This window comes from Panthera leo, chromosome B2 (assembly GCF_018350215.1).
Source record: "Panthera leo isolate Ple1 chromosome B2, P.leo_Ple1_pat1.1, whole genome shotgun sequence".
Classification (NCBI taxonomy): Eukaryota; Metazoa; Chordata; class Mammalia; order Carnivora; family Felidae; genus Panthera; species Panthera leo.
In genome coordinates, this window is record NC_056683.1 from 36,852,593 (window position 1) to 36,875,307 (window position 22,715).

A 22,715-nucleotide genomic window follows, 5' to 3' on the forward strand; every position below is an offset into this window, starting at 1 on the left:
CAACACAGCAGAAATACAAACAATAAGAGAATATTATGAGCAATTATATGCCAATAAATTGAGCAATCTGGAAGAAATGGACAAATTCCTAGAAACATAATAAAACTACCAAAACTGAAACAAGAAGAAATAGAAAATTTGAACAGACCCATAACCAGTAGAGAAATCGAATAATCAAAAGTCTCTCAAAAAACAAGATTCCAGGGCCAAAAGGCTTTCCAGGGGAATTCTACCAAACGTTTAAAGAATTAACACCTATTCTTTTGAAGCTGTTCCAAAAAACAGAAGTGGAAGGAAAACTTCCAGACTCATTCTGTGAAGGCAGCATTACCTTGATTCTAAAACCAAATACCCCACTAAAAAGGAGAACTACAGACCAATTTCCCTGATGAACCTGGATGGAAAAATCTTCAACAAGATATTAGCAACCGGATCCAACAATACATTAAAAGAATTATTCACCACGACCAAGTGGGATTTATACTCTGGGATGCAGGGCTGGTTCAATATCCACAAAACAATCAATGTGATTCACCACATCAATAAAAGAAAGGACAAGAACCACATGATCCTCTCAATAGATGCAGAGAAAACATTTGACAAAATACAGCATGCTTTCTTGACAAAACCCCTCAAGAATGTAAGGATAGAAGGATCATACCTCAAGATCATAAAACCAAATATGAAAGACCCACCGCTAATATCATCTTCAATGGGGAAAAACTGAGCACTTTCCCCCTAAGGTCAGGAACACGACAGGGACGTCCACTCTCACCACTGTTATTCAACATAGTATTGGAAGTCCTAGCCTCAGCAATCAGACAACACAAAGAAATAAAAGGTATCCAAATTGGCAAGGAGGAAGTCAAACTTTCACTCTTCACAGACATGATACTCTCTATATGGAAAATCCAAAAGATTCCACAAAAAACTGCTAGAACTGATCCATGAATTCAGCAAAGTGGCATGATATAAAATCAACGCACAGAAATCGGTTGCATTCTTATACACCAACAATGAAGCAACAGAAAGAGAAATCAAGGAATCGACCCCATTTACAATTTGCACCAAAAACCATAAAATATCTACAAATAAACCTAACCAAAGAGGTGAAAAATCTATACACTGAAAACTATAGAAAGCTTATGAAAGAAATTGAAGACACAAAAAAATGGAAAAATATTCCATGCTCATGGATTGGAAGAACAAATATTGTTAAAATGTCAGAACTACCGAAAGCAATCTACATATTCAATGCAATCCTAATCAAAATTGCACTGGCATTCTTCTCAGAACTAGAACAAACCATCCTAAAATTTGTATGGCACCAGAAAAAGACCCCAAATAGCCAAAGCAATCCTGAAAAAGAAAACCAAAGCTGAAGGCTTCAAGATGTATTACAAAGCTGTAATCATCAAGACAGTATGGTACTGGCACAAAAACAGACACTCAAGATCAATGGAACAGAATAGAGAACCCAGAAATGGACCCGCAAACGTATGGCTAACTAATCTTTGACAAAGCATCCAATAGAAAAAAGAAAGTCTCTTCAGCAAATGGTGCTGGGAAAACTGGACAGCAACATGCAGAAAAATGAACCTGGACCACTTTCTTACACCATACACAAAAGTAAACTCAAAATGGATGAAAGACCTAAATGTAAGACAGGAAGCCATCAAAATCCTTGAGGAGAAAGCAGGCAAAAACCTCTTTGACGTTGGCCGCAGCAACTTCTTACTCAACACATCTCCAGAGGCAAGGGAAACAAAAGCAAAAATGAACTATTGGGACCTCATCAAGACAAAAAACTTCTGCATGGCAAAGGAAACAATCAGTAAAACTAAAAGACAACTGACAGAATGGGAGAAGATATATGCAAGTAACGTATCAGACAAAGGGCTAGTATCCAAAATGTATAAAGAACTTATCAAACTCAACACCCAAAAAAATAATCCTGTGAAATGGGCAAAAGACATGAATAGATATTTCTCTAAAAAAGACATCCAGATGGCGAACAGACCATGAAAAAAATGTTCAACATCACTCATCATCAGGGAAATAGAAATTAAAACCACAATAAGATACCACCTCAGACCAATCAGAATGGCTAAAATTAATAACTCGGGCAACAACAGATGTTGGTGAAGATGCAGAAAAAGAGGATCTCTTTTGCATTGTTGGTGGGAATGCAAACTGGTGCAGCCACTCAGGAAAACAGTGCGGAGCTTCGTCAAAAAACTAAAAGTAGAACTACCCTATGACCCAGCAATTGCACTACTAAGTATTTATGCAAGGGATACAGGTGTGCTGTTTCAAAGGGACACATGCACCCCAATGTTTATAGCAGCAGTACTATCAACAATACCCAAAATATGGAAAGGGCCCAAATGTCCATTGACGGATGAATGGATAAAGAAGATGTGGTGTGTATACACACACATACACACACACACACACACACACACAATGGAGTATTACTTGGCAACCAAAAAGAATGAAATCTTGCCATTTGCAACTATGTGGATGGAACTAGAGGGTATTATGCTAAGCGAAATTAGAGAAAGACAAATATCATTACAACTTCACTCATATGAGGAATTTAAGATATAAAACAGATGAACATAAAGGAAGGGAAGCAAAATAATATAAACACAAGGAGGGGAACAAAACACAAGGGACTCTTTTTTTTTTTTTAACGTTTATTTATTTTTGAGACAGAGAGAGACAGAGCACGAATGGGGGAGGGTCAGAGAGAGAGAGGGAGACACAGAATCTGAAACAGGCTCCAGGCTCTGAGCTGTCAGCACAGAGCCCGACGCGGGGCTTGAACTCACGAACCGCGAGATCATGACCTGAGCCGAAGTCGGACACTTAACCGACTGAGCCACCCAGGCACCCCCACAAGGGACTCTTTAATACAGAGAACAAACGGAGGGATGCTAGATGGGTCAGGGGTAAAGGGAGGGGCTAAATGGGTAAGGGGCATTAAGGAGGACACTTGTTGGGATGAGCACTGGGTGTTATACATAGTGGATGAATCACTGGAATCTACTCTTGAAATCATTATTGCACTATATGCTAACTAATTTGGATATAAATTTTAAAAATTAATTAAATTATTAAACAAATTATGAGCACAAATAGTTTACTTACGTCATTCCAAGAATTCTAGTATAAAAATCCAGTGACTTTTTAGGATCTTTAACTCGTAGCATGGTCTGCTGAAACAGAAAATCCTAAGGAGAAACAGTGTATATTAAACACATTTGACTTCTGACACTCGTTACCAACATTAATTGTGCTTTCTGTAGCGAGATACAGTCCACCTTTGCAATGTAATGTTTAAGAAGAAAGCATTCTGGGGGCATCTGGGTGGCTCAGTCAGTTAAACATCCAAGTGTCTGATTCTTGACTTCAGTTCAGGTCATGATTTCACAGTTCACGAGTTCAAGCCCTGCATCTGGCTCTGCACTGACAGCATGGATCCTGCTTGGGATTCTCTGTCTCCCTCTCTCTCTGCCCTTCTACCCTTTGCACATGCTCATTTATTCTTTCAAAATAAATAAACATGAAAAAATAAACCAGTCTAAAAACTACTTTATCTTAATAAGTAGATCTTAATGAATGTAATTAAATTCTTCATTCACACCTTATAATCACATATAAGGCAGCTGGCTCTCAAATTACATGCTTCTAGAATATTTGGATTGTTTTTCTAGGCAGGTGCTGCACTCCTAAAGGTCTTGGTTTCAGCAAGCAGCTGGAAAAGAGCAAAGCTGCCCCTGACTTCTAGGTGCTGGCCTGGCACTCACAACCAGGCCTTGTGTTTCCCCTGGTGAACAGAATCTCAGAAACTCTTACAAAGTCACTCTGTGACTGCAATGAAGTGAGATCAAAACAAATGCAGCAAAACCAATTCCACTTCATACTCTTATTCAGCACAGATTGAAAGAAGGCACTGTTTCAACTTTGGTGAGGTAGGTAGGATCTATACACAGGTTTTCAAATGATCAAAACTATCTGAAAAAATATTAATTACTACTGTATTCTACTACTACTTAGCTATCTAGTTACCTGCTTTAAAAATGTGCAGAATTTACTTAATTTTAATGATTCAAAAACATTTCTGTGAACAGCAATTACTGTCTTACAATATAATAGAGCAGCTCCTGGTACATTTACTACTACTTGTCCCTGTATTGAGATGGTCCCTGGAATTCCTGTTTTTACTTTACTTTTTTTTTTTTTTAATGTTTATTTATATTTTTGAAAAAGAGAGACAAAGCATGAGCAGGGGAGGGGCAGACAACAAGGGAGATGCAGAATCCCAAGCAGGCTCCAGGCTCTGAGCTGTCAGTAGAGCTGGACGCAGGACTCGAACTCACGGACCATGAGATCATGACTTGAGCCGAAGTCTGACGCTTAACCAACTGAGCCACCCAGGCATCCTTTACTCTTTTAATGAGCTTTCAGTCCCCTCACTCACCATTAAGCTATGAGCTGTCAATTCTATCAGCAAAACTCTCCTTTCTTGGATACAAGAGAGCTAATTTCCCTGAACTTCTCACCAGCCTAGCCCTTGACCACCTACCCCTCCTGCCATACACACTGGTTGTTACTTTTCTCTCTTACCACATCCTCTATGGTCTATTCTTGGGGAGAGATCCGTGAAATAGTTAATTCAGATCACTCTTCTACTCAAAAACCGTGGGAAGTCTCCCCCATTTCATGAAAGCCAAAGCCCCTCCAGTGGCCCTCTCTGGCTCTGGCAGGCTCTCTCACCTCTGCTCCTGCCCACTCACTCAGCCTGCTGTCTTCGGCAGCTCACTCAGGGCCTCTGCTGGAAGGCTTTCTCCAGAGCCACTTCTAACCTTCTTAACTCTGCTCAAATGTCATCTTCCAAATGAGGCCTCAGCTGACTACTATAACTCTCCACTTAGCCCATTTTTTCATTTTCTTTTTCCATAGCACTCGTTGCCTTTCAATGTGCTATTTACAGTATTTTATATTTATCTTTTGTTCTTCTTTCCCCCATAAAATATAAACCCCATAAGGGTAGGGATGCTTGTTTTGTTTGCTTGATGCAACCTCGGGGCAGAATCTGGGAGAGTAGGTACCCAATAAATATTTGGTGAGAATGAGTAAATGAACTTTCAGTAGATGATGTTTCTTTCCAATCAAGCTGCATCCAACATTACTAGCCTTTTCTTCAATGAAAAAAAAAAAATTGAAATCTAAAATCCTTTTAAAATCTGTTCTGTAATGGCCCAGTTTACCATTGCACCAATGACATTGGTTATATTCATGTTTCATCTTTTCAAACTCTTTCTACCAACATTGGTATCGTTAGACTATGATGACTTTATTATTACTTCCGTTGCGTCCATAAACTCTGAGAGAGTTCATGCTCTTTGACCAAGATGTTTCCTTTTTAAAAATCTAAGGAAAACATTACAAATTCTGGCAAAGATTTATGTACAAGGACATTCATCATAACACTTACATAACAACTACATGCCGGACACTGTTCTAAGAGATTCACAAAACTTATATAATCTTCCCAACAACCCTATGAAATATGTATTATTACCATCCCCATTTTGCTGCTGAGAGAGTGTCACAGAAAAAATTCCATCCCAAGCAGTTTTGTTCCAAAGTACTTGCTTTCAACCACCTTGGCTAAACTGTCTCTAACAACAAAGAAACCAATAAATTACGATAAAAGTATAATTGAATATTATGAATACATTTAAAATGCTGCTTTAGAGGTATATTAAATGGCATGGGGACATGCACATGACATAATAAGTTTAAAAGAATACATATATGTATAATTTATTTAATATGCTATTAAGATTAATTACATATTTTTTTCTTAACGTGTATTTATTTTTGAGAGAGAGAGAACATGTGCAAGTAAGGAAGGGACAGAGAGAGGGGGGTACAGAGGATCTGAAGCGGGCTCCATGCTCATAGCAGAGAGCTTGAGGTGGGGCTCAAACCCCAGAATGTGACATCATGACCTGAGTGGAAGTCAGATGCTTAACTGGCTGAGCCACCCAGGTGTCCCAAGATTAATTACATCTTAAAAGTAATGTTAGAAACCTTTAGTTTTATTATTAACATGGTTATGTACTAAAACTATCTAAATACGTACACATAAAAGAATATTAAAATGAACTTTTACAAGTCTATACATAGATAACAATACTGTATTGTATGTTTATTTGAGAGTTGTAAGAAAGATCTTTTTTTTTCTTCTTAGAGAACATGTCTTAAAAGCTGTCCGCACATACATATGAAGAAGGTAACTATCTGAAGTGATCAGCACATTAACTAACCTTATTGTGGTAGTCATTTGGCAATATATATGTATATCAAATCACTACAATGTACACCCAAAACTTACACATTGTTATATGTGGATTATTTCAATAAAGCTGGAAAAAATAGTTTAAAAAAGAGGAAAATGGAAAGATATAGCATTTTTCTGAGAAGACTCAATATGATAAACAGATTATTTTCAAAGATGAAATGTAAACTCTAATGCCATTTTTAACATTAAAATAAGCCTATACATACATGGCTGAAAAATTAAAGGTATATTCAATATCAGTGGATTTATTCATAAAAAAAAAAAAGAGGCTTATAAATCCTTTGCTATAAAAATGTTATTTGGATGATATAAAAAACAAGCAGGGATTGCTTTTTATAAAATGAGAAAGTTATTCTATGCTAACAGTTTTCTATTTATCACCAACATATTCTGTCAACTCTCTGTACTACTGGTAAACCCTTGAATGATCTTGAGAAAAAGTTCCTTTCCCAAAAAGATCCTAAAAATGACTATTTATTGCTATGGTTCTAAAATATTGTTGAAAATAAATATATCTTGTGTTTTAAAAGGTAGTTCTTACATTCATGTCTTGTCTCATCAGACAATTTTTTGTCTTTCCTTTATCATGTTCTAAATTTTGAACAATGAAAGATGTCTCTTATGCCTAAACTATCTTTGGGTTTTCTGGGATGGCTACTAGGTAACAAAGGTTTGCTTCTTTGCCTTATAAAAAGAAAAAGGATATAGGAGCACCTGAGTGGCTCAGTCAGTTGAGCATCCAACTCTTGATTTCAGCTCAGGTCATGATTCCAGGGTAGTGGGATCAAGCCCTGTGTCAGGTTCTGTGTTGAGCATGGAGCCTGGTTAAGATCCAACCCCCCCCCCCCCCATCTGCTTGTGCTCACTGTCTCTAAAATAAAAATTAAAAAATAAGAATATAAATAATCATCAGGCTTTGGATGGGGGGGGCACATTGTCCAAATTTCATTAACTCAAAACTACTTTGAAAAAACTTTAATGGTGCAGTCAAGGATGTTTCTAGTGCACAATCCTGACAAAATTATAAAGGTGAGACATGGATGTGAACCAAAGGGTCAAGGTCCCTTAGAGCATCTCTAAATGGATTTTTTTGGTGTTAAGATGTGAGACTTAGGTAAATCTTCATTTTTTAACTTAAGGGTGTTTAGCTGCTCCAGCACAATTTGTTGAAAGCCTATCCTTTCTCCATTGGACTGCATTCTCATCTTTGCCAAACATCTATAGAGTATGTTAGTGTGGGTCTACTTCTGTGTTCTCTATTCTGTTCCACTATTCTGTATCTTCTCTGCTAACACCACAGAGTAGTGAGTACTGTAGCTATAGAATAAATCCTAAAATCAGACTTCCACTTCATCCTTTTTAAAATTTGGTTATTCTAGTTTATGTGCCTTCCATATAAATTTTAGAATAATCTTACCTGTATCTAAAAAAAAAAAAGGTTTGTGTTAAACATGTATATCAATTTGTGGAGAAGTGACATCTTTACAATGCTGAGTCTTCCAACGATGAACACAGTATGTTTCTCTCCATTTATTTAAATCTTTATCAGTACTATTTAATTTTCAACATATAAGGCCTGTATATGTTTGATTTATACCTAAGAAATTTTATTGAGCAATTATATTTTTAATCTTGGTGTTCATGTATTCTCTGCTTAGTATACAGAAACAGAATTGATTTTTGTATGTTTATCTTTTATCCTGCAACCTCAATAAACTCATTTATTAGTCCTAGAAGAGTTTTTTGTAGATTCCTTAGGATTTCCTATGCACAATCATGTCATCTGCAAATAGGGACAGTTTTATTTCTTCATTCCAATCTATATCACTGTTACTTCCTTTTCCTCCCTTACTGCACTAGCCAGAACTTGTAGCACTATGTTGAGTAAGAGTGGTGAGAACAGACATCCTTGTCTTGTTCCCCCAAATCAGGGAAAAAGCATCACCATTAAGTATAATGTAAGGTTTTTATATATGGTCTTTATCAAGTTGAAAACTTCCACTTCATTCCTATTTTTTTCTAGAAAAAAAATTAAACATAAATGGTGTTGAATTTTTGTCAAAAGTTTTTTTTTTCTGCATCCTTTAACATGATCATGTGATTTTTCTTTAGCCTCCTAAGACAGTGGATTACTTTGATTGATTTTTGAATACTAAACCAGGCTTGCATACCTGGAATAAACCCCACTTGGTCATGGGGGGTTTTTTTATTGCTAGATTATATTTGCTAATATTTTGTCAAGGACTTTTACATTTATATTCATGAGGGATATTAGTCTGTAAATTTCATTTTTTGTACTGCCTTCATTGCCTTCATCTGATTTTGCTATCAGAGTTATACTAGCTTTAAATGTTTTTTTTTTTTTTTAATTTTTTTAAGTAGGCTCTATGCCTAACGTGGGACTTGAACTCACAACCTTGAGATCAAGACTCACATGCTCTACTGAGTTGGCCAGCTGCCCAGAGTAATACTAGCTTTATAAAATGAATCAGGAAGTACTCCCTCCTCTTCAATTTTTTTAAAGGGATAATGTAGAATTGATGTTAATTTTTCTTTAATATTTGGAAGAATTCTCCAGTGAAATCATCTGGGCCTTGAAATATCTGTTTTAAAAAGTTATTGATTATGAATTCAATTTCCTTGTGTTATAGAGCTATTCAAATTATTTCATATTGAGCAAGTTATGATAGTTTATATTTTCTAGGAACTGGTCCACTTCATGTAAATTCCCAAATTTACATATACAGAGTTGTTTTTAATATTCCCTTATTATCTTTCTGATGTCTGCAGTCTGTAGTGGTATTTCCTATTTAATTTCTCATATTGGTAATTTGTGTCTTCTATTTTGTCAGTCTTGCTACAAGTTTACCAATTCTATTGTGTTTCTTTTTTTCAAAGAATTAGTTTTAGTTGTTTCTCTCTAGTCTATTTCTAATTTCAATTATTTCTGCTTTTTATTATTTCCCTCCTTCTGCTTCCTTTGGGTTATTTTGCTTTGGGTAATAAGCAATCTTATTGATAAGAATGTGGTAATTGCAGGGGACTTTAATAGGCCACTTACAACAATGGATAGATCATCTAGACACAGGATCAATAAAGAAACAAGGGCCGTGAATGATACATTAGATCAGATGGACTTGACAGATATTTTTAGAACTCTGCATCCCAAAGCAACAGAATATACTTTCTTCTTGATTGCACATGGAACATTCTCCAAGACAGATCACATACTGTGTCACAAAACAGCCCTTAATAACTATAAAAGAATTGAGATCATACCATGCACACTTTCAGACCACAATGCTATGAAACTTGAAATCAACCACAGGAAAAAGTCTGGAAAATCTCCAAAAACATGGAGATTAAAGAACACCCTACTAAAGAATGAATAGGTCAACCAGGCAATTAGAGAAGAAATTAAAAAATATATGGAAACAAATGAAAGTGAAAATACAACAATCCAAACGCTTTGGGATGCAGTGAAAGCAGTCCTGAGAGGAAAATACACTGCAATCCAGGCCTATCTCAAGAAACAAGAAAAATCCCAAATACAAAATCTAACAGCACACCTAAAGGAAATAGAAGCAGAACAGCAAAAGCACCCCAAACCCAGCAGAAGAAGAGAAATAATAAAGATCAGAGCAGAAATAAACAATATAGAATCTAAAAAAAAGTTAGTGCAGATCAATGAAACCAAGAGTTGGTTTTTTGAAAAAATAAACAAAATTGATAAACCTCTAGCCAGGCTTTTCAAAAATAAAAGGGAGATGACCCAAATAGATAAAATCATGAATGAAAATGGAATTATTACAACCAATCCATCAGAAATACAAGCAATTATCAGGGAATACTATGAAAAATTATGTGCCAACAAACTGGACAACCTGGAAGAAATGGACAAATTCCTAAGCACCTACACACTTCCAAAACTCAAACAAGAAGAAATAGAAAACTTGAACAGACCCATAACCAGCGAAGAAATTGAATCAGTTATCAAAAATCTCCCAACAAATAAGAGTCCAGGACCAGATGGCTTCCCTGGGGAATTCTACCAGACATTTAAAGCAGAGATAATACCTATCCTTCTCAAGCTGTTCCAAAAAATAGAAAGGGAAGGAAAACTTCCAGACTCATTCTATGAAGCCAACATTACTTTGATTCCTAAACCAGACAGAGAACCAGTAAAAAAAGAGAACTACAGGCCAATATCCCTGATGAATATGGATGCAAAAATTCTCAATAAGATACTAGCAAATCGAATTCAACAGCGTATAAAAAGAATTATTCACCATGATCAAGTGGAATTCATTTCTGGGCTAGAGGGCTGGTTCAACATTCGCAAATCAAACAATGTGATACATCGTATTAATAAAAGAAAAGAAAAGAACCATATGATCCTGTCAATCGATGCAGAAAAAGCGTTTGACAAAATTCAGCATTCTTTCTTAATAAAAACCCTTGAGAAAGTCGAGATAGAAGGAACATACTTAAACATCATAAAAGCCATATGCGAAAAGCCCACAGCTAATATCATCCTCAATGGGGAAAAACTGAGAACTTTCCCCCTGAGATCAGGAACACGACAGGGATGTCCACTCTCACTGCTGTTGTTTAACATAGTGTTGGACGTTCTAGCATCATCAATCAGACAACAAAAGGAAATCAAAGGCATCAAAATTGCAAAGATGAAGTCAAGCTTTCACTTTTTGCAGATGACATGGTATTATACATGGAAAACCCGATAAACTCTCTGCTAAAACTGATACATGAAGTCACAGGATACAAAATTAATGTACAGAAATCAGTTGCATTCATATACACTAATAATGAAGCAACAGAAAGACAAATAAAGAAACTGATCCCATTCACAACTGCACCAAGAATCATAAAATACCTAGGAATAAACCTAACCAAAGATGTAAAAGATCTATATGCTGAAAACTATAGAAAGCTTATGAAGGAAATTGAAGAAGATATAAAGAAATAGAAAAACATTCCATGCTCATGGATTGGAAGAATAAATATTGTTAAAATGTCAATACTACCAAAGCTATCTATACATTCAATGCAATCCCAATAAAAACTGTACCAGTATTCTTCTCGAAGCTAGAACAAGCAATCCTAAAATTTGTATGGAGCCACAAGAGACCCCAAATAGCCAAAGTAATATTGAAGAAGAAGACCAAAGTGGGAGGTATCACAATCCCAGACTTTAGCCTCTACTACAAAGCTGTGATCATCAAGATAGCATGGTATTGGCACAAAAAGAGACACACAGACCAATGGGATAGAATAGAAACCCCAGAATTGGACCCACAAAAGTATGGCCAACTAATCTTTGACAAAGCAGGAAAGAATATCCAATGGAAAAAAGTCTCTTTAACAAATGGTGCTGGGAGAACTGGACAGCAACATGCAGAAGAATGAAACTAGACCACTTTCATACACCATTTACAAAAATAAACTCAATATGGATAAAGGACCTGCATGTGAGACAGGAAACCATCAAAACCCTAGAGAAGAAAGCAGGAAAAAACCTCTCTGACCTCAGCCGCAGCAATTTCTTACTTGACACATCTCCAAAAGCAAGGGAATTAAAAGCAAAAATGAACTATTGGGACCTCATCAAGATAAAAAGCTTCTGCACTGCAAAGCAAACAATCAACAAAACTAAAAGGCAACCAACGGAATGGGAAAAGATTTTTGCAAATGACATATCGGACAAAGGGCTAGTATCCAAAATCTATAAAGAACTCACCCATCTCCACACCCGAAAAACAAATAATCCAGTGAAGAAATGGACAGAAAACATGAATAGACACTTCTCTAAAGAAGACATCCAGATGGCCAACAGGCACATGAAAAGATGCTCAACATCACTCCTCATCAGGGAAATACAAATCAAAACCACACTGAGATATCATGAACAAATCAGGAGACTATAGATGCTGGAGAGGATGTGGAGAAACGGGAACCCTCTTGCACTGATGGTGGGAATGCAAACTGGTGCAGCCACTCTGGAAAACAGTGTGGAGGTTCCTCAAAAAATGAAAAATAGAACTACCCTATGACCCAGCAAGAGCACTGCTAGGAATTTACCCAAAGGATACAGGAGTGCTGATGCATAGGGGCACTTGAACCCCAATGTTTATAGCAGCACTTTCAATAATAGCCAAATTATGGAAAGAGCCTAAATGTCCATCAACTGATGAATGGATAAAGAAATTATGGTTTATATACACAATGGAATACTACTTGGCAATGAGAAAGAATGCAATATGGCCTTTTGTAGCAACGTGGATGGAACTAGAGAGTGTTATGATAAGTGAAATAAGTCATACAGAGAAAGATACCATATGTTTTCATTCTTATATGGATCCTGAGAAACTTAACAGAAGTCCATGGGGGAAGGGAAGGGAAAAAAAAAAGTTAGAGAGGGAAGGAGGCAAACCATAAGAGACCCTTAAAAAACTGAGAATAAACTGAGGGTTGATGGGTGGTGGGAGGGAGGGGAAAGTGGGCGATGGGCATTGAGGAGGGCATCTGTTGGGATGAGCACGGGGTGTTGTATGGAAACCAATTTGACAATAAATTTCATATTAAAAAAAATAATAAATCTATCCAGTGATGTCCTAAAAAACAAACAAACAAAGTGCTGCATCACCCCCAGCAAGGAGTCTTCTTAAGGCTCAAATAAACAGACTCTACAGGGCTTGGACAGACTCCACAGCCCTCAGGACAACCACAGGCTGAAAGGGTTTGTCAGAAAAACACAGCTTGCCAACAGAGCAGTGTTAGGTGTTCCTTTTCAGCAGGAGTACCTCAAGATGTCCAGCAGCTCAGGCACAGGGAGAAGATCTGCACTGGTAGGAGCCAGAATCACCCTGGTGTAGAAGCCCTATGTGTACCACAAGCACCAGTGTCTCCAGTAAAAATCCCATGGGCACAGCTTCCAGAATTTCCCCAAGGGACAGTTACAAGAGACCAAAGCCATGACTTCCTATTAGATATTGATAATTCTCCCTCTCCAAATGCAATTTACCAATCAGCTTATCTTTTATCATAAGCAATATAGCTAAGTAACAAACATATTTTTAATGGTTTCTTGGGAGACAGCTAGAGTTAACCAAATTCACATTCTCATCAAAGGGTTAAGGGCTGATATGCTTCTAGGTATCATATCTCCTATAAAACAAAAATGGATCAAGTTTTGGTCTTTCCTGACTTCTTAAAACTACAGTTGCCTTGAGTGAAAGACCCTTTTGGAAATACAAGCATATCTGAGGGGAACAAAATTGTCTTCTATTAACAGCTGGAGAACATGGTTGATGCACAGGATGGTTTGATAAGGTTTTTTTCTTCAGTATCTTCCTCCTTCTAGAGTTATTTGCCTGACTCAACCTATGTCAGAATGTGATAAATTGTTCCTGAAAATAATTCAGCAACTCCCTTTACATTTATTCTGTCTTATCTAAATTGGTTTCATGTGGTTCTTTCCTTCCCACTCTATAAGTCAACAGCCAAAGACATACTTCAAGTGTACTCACCCTACAGATAAGAGAGACAGAAATAGATAGGAGACACAAAGGAATTTTTTTTTTTTAATTTAAAATTTACCTGTGAAATTTGTAAACACCCCTGCCAGACTACTCTTACAACAGATGAAAGAAACAGGAAAATCCCAGAAGCCCTCAGGACCACCAGGACTTTAAAATCTCATGCAAAGGGACAGAAAAAACACACAAGTGTCAGAGAAATAATTCTTCACAAGCAATATGGCTCAAATGCTGGCTCCACCCCCATTACTTTGAGTAAATCGTTACTTTTCTTGAACCTCAGTTTTCACATCTTTAGAATGGGGATAATTATAGTTCTCTGCTTGTAGGGCTGAGTTGGAAAGTATATGGGATAGTGCACGTTAGTGTTTAGCATAGGGCCTCTAGAATCCCTTGTCAGCCCAAGCCAGAGACCTGAAGTCTTCCTAGATTTCTCCCTCTCCACTTCTCTGTAATCCATTCCAAGTGTCCTACCAACTTGACTGATTAAACGCCTCTGAAATCTTTCTCCTTGTCTTTTTTTTTTTTTTTAATGTTTATTCATCTTTTGAGACAGAGAGAGACAGAGCATGAACAGGAGAGGGTCAGAGAGAGAGGGAGATACAGAATCTGAAACAGGTTCCAGGCTCTGAGCTGTCAACACAGAGCCCGACACGGGGCTTGAACTCACGGACCGTGAGATCATGACCTGGGCCGAAGTCGGACACTCAACCGACTGAGCCACCCAGGTGCCCCTCTCCTTGTCTTTATAAATGAGCACCACCTTCCTCATGTCCTCACTACTTCCTCCCTGAATGTCTGTCATAGCCTCCCTGGTCTCTGCTCCTTGCAGTTTTCCCCAGATGCAATCCACTGACTTTCCCATAAAGCACCAGAGTGATCTTTCTATAGTGAAAACCCAATTGTGTCACTTCTGGGTTTAAAATAATTCCTTCAGTGGTGCTTCACAGCTTTTAGGAGAAAGTCCCCAAAACAAGCACATATTGGTTATTGCATACTTCTCTAACTTCATCATTTGTCAGCATTACCCTAAACTGGTCATTTCAAACATTTCTGGTAAACCCTTATCAGTTAAAAAAGAGAGCATCAGCCCCAATAAATATGTATTTATTTTAATTATATACATTTACAAATATACTAATAAAACATATATATTATAGGGGCGCCTGGATGGCTCAGTATGCTAGGCATCCGACTTTGGCTCAGGTCATGATCTTGCAGTTCATGGGTTTGAGCCCCGCATAGCGCTCTGTGCCTGGAGTCTGTTTCAAATTCTGTGTCTCCCTCTCTCTCTGCCCCTCCCCAGCTCATGCTCTGTCTCTGTCTGTCTCCCAAAAATGAACAGATGTTAAAAAAAATACACACACACACACACACACATATATATATTATAAAATATATTTACCAAATAGAAACCCTTACATGGTGAGAAATCTTTACAGGGGCAGTGAGTGCTCATATTTTCTTTGGACATCCTGATGATTGTCCTGTGTACCTTCCCCTCAACTCCCATTGCCTATAACTTAGTCTCATATTACCTGTAGATTCCTGCATCAGTTCTCAGAAGTTATTGTGCTTTTTATATTTGTATGATTCTCTCTGCCTAGATTCTCTCTGCCTATAATGTATGATTCTCTCTGCCTAGAACAGTCTTTCATCCATCTGGCCACTGTCCTTCCTTCCTCCTCTCCATTCTCTCTTCCACCTACCCCTGCACCAATTCTATCAGCTTAAGTGTCGCCAAGACTCAGAGTTTTCCCTGACCCGATCACCCCCCACTCAGATGGGACAGGACTCCAAATTATTATATTAAAGGACACTGAGAGAGTAAAAAGAATTAATTTCAGGAGATTATCACTTAGGGGAAAAAAAAGTATTTGGCCTTATGAAGACAGTTGGCCAATAAGACTACCCAGGATGTGGGACAACTATACATTCCTTGACCTGCCTTTATGACAAAGGTGCAAATGATCAACAGGGAAGTTGACTTTCTACCACCGCTACCCTATACTTTCCAAACCAGGCCCTCATCATTTATTTCACCTTCTGGAAGAACCTTTTAGGTGTCCTCGTCCCCTTCAGGCCTGGATCCCTGCAATCAATTCTACAAAAATGCTGTGAAACCCTGAATGGTTCCCTACTACCTATATAAAATCCAACTTCCTTAGATGTGACATTCAAAAGCTCTCTCCATGATCTGGCTCCAACCTACCATTCTAGCCTTCTCCACCACTGCTCCACTGCTTAGGTAACCTGAACTTCAACCAAAAACATGTAACTCACCTCTCCAGAACATGACCTCACTGCATCATTTTGCCATCTCACCACATTTTTGCTCATATATTTCCTTCACCTAGAATGCCTCCTCCCATATAACTCTGTCTCCCAGGTGATTCTGGACCCCCATCCACCTTTCAAGACATAGACTCACCCCCACCTTCCACTTGATGCACTCCCTGATCCCCACAGTTGAAACACAACCTTGAATTATATCACTTTTCATAGAGAACATTAATACATTTTATCTTCCTAGCAGCTCTCTTTATGTTGCTTTTACAAACTCAGCTCAAGTGCCCTGCTAAGATCACTGCAGCCAATGACAGAACTGGGGGTTCAGATATAGGTCTTTGGACTTCAAATACCCCATATATATACCATACTACAGATGCTACCTTCAAAAATTTCTACCTCTTGTGCTCCAAAGGTGGTTTATAATTTCAATAGCACATTTATCTCAGCTCCATCTTATATTGGAGTTGGTGTCTGTTTGATTGAGACCTCATCTGGTTCAGCCCAGTATCCCCCATACATACTATGTTTTTATATATAGCAGTGTGTGTGTGTGTGTGTGTGTGTGTGTGTGTGTGTGTGTGTGTATGTGTGTGTGTGTTTATATATATAAATAAAATCAGCAATCAGACTGAATCTACTTTAGGTCTTTTACTTTCCTTCATGTCAACTTCCAAAATTACTGCTGAAGTCAGTACTCCAGAAGCAGAACAGGGTGGAGGCTGGGAGCATGAGCTCCTCTCTGGGCAAGTTACTCAAGTTGCTCAATACCTCTATCCTGGAGTCTTCTCATTTATAAAATGGAGATAATAATTATGCCTTCTTCGTAGAGTTGTTATGAAGATTAAATTAAGTAATGTACTTCAAACAACAACCCAGGGCCTGGCACACTCAAGCTGTTATTACCTATCCATTTTATGTCCCCTACATGGTACCTCAAGGGCCAAAAATTACTGATTTCAAGAAGTAATTACTCCAAACAATCAAGAGAATTTTCAATTTTATGTAGTGTAAATTAAGAATGCAATGGGCACCTGGGTGGCTCAGTCGGTTAGGCATTGGACTCTTGATTTTGGTTCAGGTCATGATCTCACAGTTCGTGAGTTTGGCCCCACTTCGGGCTCTCTCTTCCCTCTTGGAATTCTCTCTCTCTCTCTCTCTCTCTCTCTCTCTCCCTGTCTCTCTCTCAAAAATAAACTGTAAATAAAAACGCAAGAAAATGTATTTAATACATTTTATAAAAGTCTCTGAAATATTTTTTTAAATAGCCCAGCACATAAAATCTCCAGTTATCTAGGAAATTAATTTATACTGAATGACTCAGTTTATATTTTGTGAAATAACTAGGTATTACTATTAGAGGATATACAAGTGAAATGAGTGTGAAAGGAAATTTCTTTCTTTCTTTTTTTTTTTTTTCAACATTTATTTATTTTTGGGACAGAGAGAGACAGAGCATGAACGGGGGAGGGGCAGAGAGAGAGGGAGACACAGAATCGGAAACAGGCTCCAGGCTCTGAGCCATTAGCCCAGAGCCTGACGCGGGGCTCAAACTCACGGACCGCGAGATCGTGACCTGGCTGAAGTTGGACGCCCAACCGACTGCGCCACCCAGGCGCCCCGGAAATTTCTTTCTTTTCCTCCCTCCCTCTCTCTTCTGTCCCAATATTTCTCAGTGACTACCATTTTGCCTAAGCTAAGGACCAGGTGCCAAAGGCTTTAGCAATGAGAGAGGTGTCTGACTCTTCACCCTGAAGGTAAAGAGCAAGCAGGGAGCAAACTCAGTTCCTCTTTGAGGTCTGCATAAAGCACGTATTCAATCTTCAAGGAATTTAGAAATTCCCCCATCTAATTTAAAAAAATACAAAGTCGTTTACTGACACTGACAAGTACACCTGAATAACCCCCACTCCCCGCCGCAAGCGGCAGTTGTGTCAAATCCTGGCAGCATGGAGGCACCACACCTGAGTGAGTTACACTGACTGGGTAGAGACATGTTAAGCAAGCTGGAGGGAGGCAACAAGTCATTCCTCTTACTGGGTCTCGGCTGCAATGAGAGGATCGGTGAAAGAATTTCTAAGATTCCCTTTGGATCTAAGCTCCACGATTCTGTCACCTTTCTTGGGGGCCACCATGCACAGGGAGGGCAGAAGTGTGACCGTGAGCAACCATAAAAACCAAGCAAAAGCGAAATTCTGGGCGCGGTTAAACTCGGAGATCAGATTAGTTTGGAGGAGTTAAGCCAGCAGCCAGAGCAGGCTGGGAGGGGCCGGCGTGGATAAGGACCTTCGAACCTCGACTGGGAGTTCTGAAGCTCCTCTTATCCGCCATAGCTACTGGCCCGGGGAACACGCACACGCACGGATAAGGGATCTGACCCTGGCTTGGCCGTGGCTTCCAGTTACCGTCCCCAAATAAACAAGTTAATACAAGAAGGGTCACAGTCTCTGAGGAAATGGATCCTCTCACGCATCCCCTATTGGACACCACTAGCCATTTACCCAGCCCATTCTGGTCCCCCCTAGGCAGCCAGAGCTGCGGTGGCGACGGTCGGATGGGGTTCGAATCCAGCCGGAGCCCGGCCTGGCTGTGCCGGGGACGTGCGCCCTCCCGGGGCCCGAGCTACGGCCTGCGGGGCCGCGACTTGGGAGAAGTAGGTTCTGCGCCCACCTTGGTGCTGGGGTCCGGGTCGGAGCAGCAACCGAGGGCAGCCTCGTCGGTAAGGCCGCTGGACACGGGCTGCGGTTCTGCCATGGCCGCACTGCTGTATTACTGACGACCGTCTGAGAATGCAGCAACCAGCCACAATCCTCCCGGCCTCTCCTAGGGACGGCGCCGCGGGGAGGGCGGCCGCTGACTTCCAGCCAATCGCTGCGCGTACAGCAAGTTGACTCTCTGCAGATTGGGTCCCAGTAAGTCAGCGCCTCCAGCCACACGACTCTGTGCCTCAAGACTACAACTCCCAAGGTGCCTTGCACTTGAAGAGGGTGGCTGGCTGAGGAAACACAAAATCCCTGCGGGCCGGAAAGAGTGGTTTTCTGGGTATTGCTTCCTGACCTGATTTTTTTTTTTTTTTTTTTTTTTTTTTCCTGCTTAATTGTTAAAGTTCAGGAAGCACCCAGACCTCAGGGATGCAACTTGGTAGAAAATTGAAACCTGATGAAAAGAGAATTGGGAGCTTTCCTTTTTAAATTATAAGGATCCAAAAGTATTTTCTCAGTTTAAGCAGTACAGAATAATTGAAACAACCCTGACTTAGTAAAAAAAAAATCTAGACTCAAGTTTTGGTTCCACTATTTATTCGCTATAGAAGCTTGAATAATTACTGGCCCCCCTCTGAGCTTCCTTGCAGGATTTTGGTGAGGTTCAAATGAGGTTTAAGTCACAGTTTCACTACTTATGATTTAAATGTCCACAACTTGCAGTGTGTGTTTACATTAATTTTGCTAAGGCACATATTTTAATTGTGTTCACTGGAAGACTTGATTATCACTGTTCTTTGATAACTGGCACATAGTGTATGCTTAGTACATATTTCCTGTGGTTAAAAGACTAAGTGATCATAATTGGTGTAAACATAATTTAGAAAAGGGCCTGGTGCAGGGAGCCTGGGTGGCTCAGTAGGTTAAGCGTCCAACTTCAGCTCAGGTCATGCTCTCACGGTCCATGAGTTCAAGACCTGGGTCGGTCTCTGTACTGACAGCTCAGAGACTGGACCCTGCTTTGGTTCTGTGTCTCCCTCTCTCTCTGCTCCTCCCTTACTCACACTCTGCCTCTCTCTCAAAAATAAATAAACATAAAAATAAAAATAAAAAAAAGGAAAGGACCTTATGTTAGTAAATTAATGAGGAATGAGATTTGACAAAGGGTTTTTAAATGAATAGGAGGGTCTATTGTAAATTAGCAAGAAGATAGATACATGTTAGGGATTTTGGTGGCAAGAGGTTGGGGAAAATGGGAGTTTATTGGCTCACCTAATCAGACTGAAGCAGGGCAAGGATGCATCTGGCACCAAACATATAGCACCAGGCACCTGGCCACCACCAAGGTGTCTCCATCTCTCATCTCAGTTTCTTTCCTCATCTCCACTTCATTTTGTCAGACATACTTACTTTTCCAGTCCAGCAGCTTAGAGCTCTCAGCCTCTCAGCCTCTTACCTGAGAGGGAGCAACCACTTCCCTAAATTCCAACTTGATAAAATAGGAGGAGCTATGACTAGCCTAGACTAGGACCTATGCTAACTCTTGTGGTCAGGGCACTGTGATTGGCAACCAGGATTAGAACCACATGTTTGAAGTGGGAGAAGCAGCAGCTCCCCCAAAGAAGAGGGAGGCTGTTCTTATAAAATAAGAAGACTCAGTATACTGGAACCACAGAACTTCAGCATGGAAATAGACCTTAAAGCTGCTAATCCAGGAACTGAGGCAACATAAACCCTCCATACACCGTGCATCACTGAACTATTCAGTATAGAAGCCCAGACAAAAGAAATTTGTCTGAGATGTTTTATTGAAAAGACATTCCAAACTGTTCTTTTCCTCTAACCCTCTGGTGAACTTTCAGGATATAAGAGAAATAAACCATATAAATGGATAGGAAGCCTCAATATCATAAAATATTGATTCATTTTAATGAAATTAACCTATTAATGTAATTTTTTTAGGGTTATTTATTTTGAGAGAGAGAGAGCACAAGCAGAGGAGGGGCAGAGAGAGAGGGAGAGAGAGAGAATCCCAAGCAGGCTCTACACTGCCAGCGCAGAGCCTGATGTGGGGCTCAAACCCACGGCCTGTGAGATCATGACCTAAACCAAAACCAAGAGTTTGACTGAGCCACGCAGGCACCTCTGTAATGCAATTTTAATAAAAATGTTGATGGATTCTTTATTGAACTGAAGAAGCTGGTTCCAGATTCTATTTTTAGATCTCCAAATAGGCAAGACATATTTGAAAAATAAACAAGTAGGGGGACCTAAACTTCTAGATAATAGGATTTACTATAAAGCTGCAGTTACACAATGTGGCAATGGCACTGGTAGGCAGAAATCAATAAATGGAAATTGTGATATGCAGCTCTAAGATGTCGCCAATAATCCCTACCTCCAGGTATTCGCACTTCTGTGTTATCCCCTCCCCCTGAGTATGGATTTAGTGACTTACTTCCAAAGCATAGACTATGGCTGAAGTGATGGCTTGTCACTTCTGATATTAAATTATGCAGTGATTCTTGTCTTGGGAGATCTTTCTCACTTTCTTTTTCTCCAATCTCTCACTGAAGGTAAGCAAGCTGCCACATTGTGAGCAACACTATGGATAGGCTCATGTGGCAAGGAACTGTTTGATGTCTCTTATCAATAGCCAGTCAAGACCTGAGGCCGGCCAACAGCCACATGTGTAAGCTCGGACGTGAGTCCTCTCCCAATATGGCTTTGAAATAACTGCTGCCCTGGTTGACCCCATAATTTTTACTCTATAAGAAACCTGGAGCCAGAAGTATCCGTCTAGACCATTCCCAGATTCCTAACCCACAGAAACTATCAGATAACAAAATTTTGTTGTTTTTAGCTGCAAAGTTTTGGGATAATTTGTTGTGCAGCAATACACAACTAATATATACATACACATATAAAAACTTGATATAGATTAGAGCTAGTACTGCTGATCAGTAGGGAAAAGATACATTTTTCAATGAATGGTTTAGGACAGCATAGTTTATCTATATGAGAAAAGAAAAGATTTCTCTATTTCATACCATAAAGAAAAACAAAAGTCCAAGTGTATTAAAAATATAAATGTGAGGGGCACCTGGGTGGCTCAGTCATTTGGGCATCCGACTTCAGCTCAGGTCATGATCTCATGGTTCCTGGGTTCCAACCCCACGTCAGTCTCTGTGCTGACAGCTCAGAGCCTGGAGTCTGCTTTGGATTCTGCGTCTCCCTCTCTCTCTCTACCCCTTCCCTGCTCCCACTCTGTCTCTCTCTCCCTCTCAAAAATAAATAAACACTATATACATACACACACACACATATATATATATATATATATATGTATGTATATATATATATGTAAAAAAGCAAAAGCTTAAAACATAAAGAGCAAAATATCAGAGAATATCTTTATGAATTCATGGTAGGAATTTCTTAATGTAAAAGTACAAAATATAAAAGAAAAAAGGATCTTAACTACAACACACCATAAAAAAATAAAAAAAGAAACCAGCCACGGAGTGGGAGAAGGTAGGGGCAACACACATAGCCATCAAAGGATCAGTATCAATAATAAGTAAAAACTCTTACAAATCAATGAAAACAATATAAGTAACTGAATAGAAAACATGACAAAAAGGAAAAAACAGGCAGTTTACGAAAGAGGAAACACAAATACCTAATAAGCATATTAAAAAAATGCTCCGACTCCCTGGTAAACAGAAAAATGCCATTTAATATAAAAATGAGGTTCCTTTTTTGCCTTTAAAACTGACAAAAATTTAAAAA

The 22,715-nt window shown here is 39.1% G+C and overlaps 1 protein-coding gene across 1 annotated transcript in view; it reads right to left on the reverse strand.

The window, feature by feature from the left end:
• Positions 1–19,055, reverse strand: part of GLO1 (glyoxalase I) — a 32,814-nt gene extending 13,759 nt beyond the window's left edge. Inside the window, exons 1-2 of the mRNA XM_042938630.1 lie at positions 18,892–19,055; positions 3,154–3,236 (exon numbers count right to left, since the gene is read on the reverse strand). Of these exons, the coding sequence (XP_042794564.1) occupies positions 3,154–3,236; positions 18,892–18,975 (167 nt within the window). The 5' untranslated portion in view covers positions 18,976–19,055. The remainder of the gene's footprint in view (positions 1–3,153; positions 3,237–18,891) is intronic.
• Positions 19,056–22,715: the final 3,660 nt, after the last annotated feature.